We start from the raw sequence: 5,123 nt of genomic DNA, 5'->3' as shown, positions 1-5,123 counted from the left end.
GACATTTATGAGTTTCAGAAATTGAGAATGTTGAAATAAAAATGTCATTTGACCTAAGGAACAAGAAGAGAAGAAAAAAAAAAAAACACTGGGTAATTTCTAAATTTTGGGGGCTCTAAATTATTACATAGGCCTATATTAGGTCTATTAATATTAATCTTTTAAGGCTGTGGATGTTTATCCCCCCAAAATATAGAAGAATAGAGTTCAATACATTCTACAAAATATTTAGTCTACTTGATATAGCAGCTTTTTGACAAAGGGGCTTAAGTTGGAGAGGTGTCAGAAATATTCAGAAATATGTTTGGCATAGTTCACTTTCATTATGTTCCTATCAGATTAATAAAATAATTGTTGAACCAATTATTTGTCTTCATGAAACTAGTTGATCAACCATTTAAAAGTGAAGTCATTAAGAACCTTTCCTATTGTATAACAAACTATTGTGAAGTTGGAAAACTTAATGGGAAAGCATTTCTTCCATAATATTCAGTTTTATTTAATGTTCTTTGGACGGAGAGTATTTAAAAGCTCTGACTTAACCGTCCTAAGCACATACATTTATACTCTTCAAAATACCAGAACATTCTCACTCCTCCATGAAACTAAAACCCACCCCCTGCACAAAGATCTCTCACACTTGAACGTTTGGTTATTCCCAAGAAAAACACTTCAGTTCATCAAGGACATACATTTTAGCCACGGCATGAAGGAGTCTGTGTGAACTTATCTCTCATGACCTTCCCTTCACCCTTCTCTAGAGTAGGGAGGCATCTGCTTTCTGTCCCCCTAAAGAGTACCGCACAGTGAATGATACAGGATTTCTCTATCATTACTCATAATTCAAACAGGCACACACATAATTAGCCAACGAAAAATATGATTCCACACTATAAAACCCACTACAATAGCACTGCACTATAACCACCATTTCTTCTCACACAAATGTTCTTTTAGTGCCCGTTGATTTTGAGAATAGATTAAAATTCAAAACATTAAGACTTCTTAAAGAACTTATGAAAGTTTTTTTGTGTGTGTCATCTCTTTAATGTAACTTTAAGCTCTGGAAAATCAATATATAAACTCCTAAAATAAATAAATTTTGATAAAATCATGTGACACTAAAAGTTTGTTAGTTTTGAATGTTTTTCTATCAACTTTGAGATATTGGGTCTATTGTTTAGATTCTATTAGTAATGCTGTTATTGTACAATATCTGAATAAACACACAATCTGTGGACAGTTCTACCTTTTTTCATTTTTGATCGATGAATAAGCAGCTTTATTTATTTCTGGAATGTCCTGTATCATAAAATGGCAATAAAAAATAGTTTTTGTTTTGTTTTTTTTACAGTGTATTTGTTGCCATTACAGATTATCAAAAGAAAAAAAAGACAATACAAGGTATTTAAATGTATGACCAGACAAGTAACTTTATCAAAACTATTTTTATTTTTTGTGATTATCTGAAATTTACTTAACTGTAGATAATATACAAATTAACTATTACAATTTGATCATTTAATTAACAGAAGTTATTTAGGAGAAAAATAATTTCAAGATTTAAGATCATTTGTTAAAAAAACACCCAGGAAGCTTTTTTTAAGCACATTTTTTTCCTATCCTGAGCTGAGAAACAGCTTCAGTGCTTTGATATTACAACCAAAAAATTGAAAATGTGTGGTAAACAACTGCTGAAGACCCAAAGAGCAGTTTTTTTTTTTTGTTTTGCTGAAAATTTGACATTTTGGTTTAAAAAAAAAAAAATAGTAATACCAGAATTATATGCTTCTGTTGATGTGTATACTTATCAGCTAAAAGAATTTGACCAATCTCTATATTTAACCAAGATCTATCTCAGATCAAACTACACATATAATCCTCAAAAACATGAGTGAAGATATGTGTGTATCGTCAGGACCTATATGAATTCGGTTTATCACAAATCTAATGTTTTTTCTAATCAGAACTGTAATTTTAGTATGTACATCGAAGAATGTTTTTTGAACTTAAATCAGCTATTTTTATAGCTCCCACCGTGAGGTTGAGTGGATGGGGAGTGCTATTTCCTTTCAAAACTATTCAGTAAGGGAGCAATTTTTGGGTTTTACTGTGATTACACAGGAATTACTACTAATTGCTCACTTGTGCTCATAAGATTATAAATGATTGGTTAAAATCTTAAAAAAAACCCAACAACTTCATTATTGTCGTTTCGATCCTCAAGAAAATACTTATGTTCTTATTACACATTGTACAATTGTGCATCTTCAAAAGTTTTTTCTTTTTAACCACATGTAAAGCTGCTCAACACCACAGATGTTTTAAATACTAATGTGCCTTTAATTATTTTTTGTGCCAAGATTAAAGTACATACAGTATAGCTGGATCCTAATATTAGTTATTATTAAGTAAAATCTGAAATTAACAGATTGCTTTGACTTTTACTGAATTGTATCAGAGTAAAGAAAGTTGCATAAAAACATGAACCATTTTGTATTTGGAAAAGCTGGTATCCCTTTTTTTTTTACATTTGATACTGTATGTTAATCTATAATATGAGCATATTAGAAACAGGTTGAAGAGATATGTACACTTTTGTGAGGCACTTTATATAGTGTTCATTATTTCTGAAAAGAGAAGACAAAATAAGCAGCTGTTTTTTTGTTTTTTTGCTTTAGTTTCGAACTAAACCCAAAGAGAGAAAGTGATTGTGACCAGTGCACTTTAACCAAAATGTTATCGTATAAAGAAGATTGAAATGTAAAAGTTTTAATATTTTATTAAGGTGAAATAGCAAAAACATTCATCTGGTTTTTACATCAGAGAAAAACAAGCTGCAACAACACTATTAAATTAACTTTTAATTAACAGAAACGTAGCACCCTCTAGCGGTCAAACAGCAACATTACTGCTGATGGCAAACAAAGGCAAAACACACACAGTGGATTAAAAACATATTTAAAGTTACTGACAAGGACACTTTGACCACTTTGAGAAGAGAATAAAGGGCTACATGATCAAAGATTTTAGAATATAAAAATACTTTTATTCTCTCACTTTTAGACTTTTTCTTAACCTTTTTTATTTGCTTTTGTGGTTTAAACAGACAAAGCCTTCTTTTCACAGATATACCGTTGATTTGCACTGCAGTCCACTGATTTCCATCCACTGTACATAACAGATATAACACACTGATTGTCATTTGGTTTTGACTGAATCCAGTTCCTGTAGAGGAGAAAAGTATTACAATTTGCAGAAGAATGATTAATTTAATTAAGTGAAATACTAAATATGTGTCTCTTACTCATTAGTCTCATTACTTCCATCAACCCACTTCCATTTGTTGCCTTCTGCTTTCAGGCCAATCCAGTATCCATCATTCCCTGAGCTGGACCAACTTTTCTGACTGACAAAAGTCTTGGACAAAAACAGAAAATATTATAAATGATATTCATTTTCCAGTTTTTAGGAAATATAGATTATGCACGGGGTTTACCTAAGTACCTTCTCACTTTCATCGGAAACCAGAACGAGATCTGCATTCTTGCGTCGGCAGTCTTCACGAGCTTCTTTCCAGGTTTTCCTAGTATTCCAGGCATCGTTTATGGCATAACAGCTGGAGTCTTTATGAAGCCACCCGTCTTGACAAGGTTTGCATGTGTATCCTGAAATAACAGAGTCCACTCGTAAAAAAGAGTCATACATACAAATATTCATATTGGTGATTTTAGAATACAATCAATGTGATCTGGACATACCATAATAGCCCTTGGTACAGTATGCATTGATGCTCCATTGAGCACGGCTGACGTTCTGCTCGATCCACCTGTTCTCCAGGTTTTGTATTTGCTCTGTAAGGTTTCTCTTCTCTGACTCCAGCTCCTGGTTTTGATTTGTAAGTCTCTGTGTTTCTCCTGTCAGGTTTAAAATTCTACTTTCTGAGACATTAAATGCTTCAGAGAGGTTTTTAAACTCAACGGTCAGATTGGTGTGACCCTCCCTCAAGTTTTCTAACTCTGATATGAGTTTGTTATTGATGTTTGTCAGGTTGTTATTTTCCCCCAGAAGAGCCGTTTGGTTGGTTTTCAGCCGGTCCAGCTCACTTACATCATGCGCAGGAATGAATGTGACTGCAATAGAAAAACAAGACGTGATTTCTTAACAGTTAAATCTTATGCAAAAAAGTTTTTTTCCACATTGATTTCAACCCATTACTACATCTGATCTGCTCCTTTCTGTCTTCTTTAAATGCAAAGTTCAAGCCAATTTATTTTCAAACAAATGTTCTTGTAAGAAATTGTAGAAATCTTCAAGCAAAATTAGGAATAGTGTTTTCATAATGCCTTGGAGGGATCACAGAGATATGTTAAAATGATAAAAAAAAAAAAATCATACAGTATAATATTGGTATGGTTAGTTATTTATAGAATATTGGCTTCATTTAGCTAACAATTATCTGTACTAGAATTGTTTTAGAATAAAGATATATTAATATATAAGTTTAATCTCAAAAAGTTTTCCAGATACATTTCTGTGTGACAAAATGCTTCATCTGATGATATGTTTTTAATACAACGCTAACCTTCAACGTATGCTCAGAGTGATATTCTGAGTCTAAGAGACAGAGAGGATCATGAACTACCTAAAAATTTTATCTCTTTCTGGAGAGGTTTTAAAGTGTTTGAATATCTACATTATTGCATACTTGGTGATGATTAGTTAAATGTGTGATATTTATAGACTGTGCTTTCAAATCTATGCATAAACAAATATGCTAATACATATGTTCTATATGTTTTCATTGTAAACTACCAATTTCTGGAGGTGTGACATAAAAAGCACAATATAGAGTCTTATGGTAGCATCTCATGGTTGCATTGTGTTGCTATTTTAGTTGTCAAACGCTGCACGACACCTACTCTAATAATAATAATTCAACTTTATTGATCTCACATTGGAGAAATGTACCTCTGCATTTAACCCATCCCCTTGAAGAGCAGAGGGCTGACATTGTGCGGAGCCTGGGGGGCAATTGGGAGTGAGAGTCAGAGAGCCAGAGTGGCAGTCTGTTAGCCTTGTGAGACCATCCTGATCTCGCGAGCTTTCAAGGTTTTACTCGC

At 32.8% G+C, this 5,123-nt stretch overlaps 1 protein-coding gene across 1 annotated transcript in view; it reads right to left on the bottom strand.

The window, feature by feature from the left end:
* Positions 1-3,061: 3,061 nt before the first annotated feature.
* Positions 3,062-5,123, bottom strand: part of LOC107082063 (asialoglycoprotein receptor 1-like) — an 18,569-nt gene continuing 16,507 nt past the window's right edge. The window contains exons 7-10 of the mRNA XM_015370557.1: positions 3,762-4,133; positions 3,508-3,668; positions 3,308-3,420; positions 3,062-3,228 (exon numbers count right to left, since the gene is read on the bottom strand). Of these exons, the coding sequence (XP_015226043.1) occupies positions 3,102-3,228; positions 3,308-3,420; positions 3,508-3,668; positions 3,762-4,133 (773 nt within the window). The 3' untranslated portion in view covers positions 3,062-3,101. The remainder of the gene's footprint in view (positions 3,229-3,307; positions 3,421-3,507; positions 3,669-3,761; positions 4,134-5,123) is intronic.

Source organism: Cyprinodon variegatus, unplaced genomic scaffold, assembly GCF_000732505.1.
Source record: "Cyprinodon variegatus isolate N-32 unplaced genomic scaffold, C_variegatus-1.0 Scaffold0, whole genome shotgun sequence".
Classification (NCBI taxonomy): domain Eukaryota; kingdom Metazoa; phylum Chordata; class Actinopteri; order Cyprinodontiformes; family Cyprinodontidae; genus Cyprinodon; species Cyprinodon variegatus.
The sequence above is the reverse complement of the archived record's forward strand: the minus strand, read 5'-3'. Positions and strand labels throughout refer to the sequence as shown.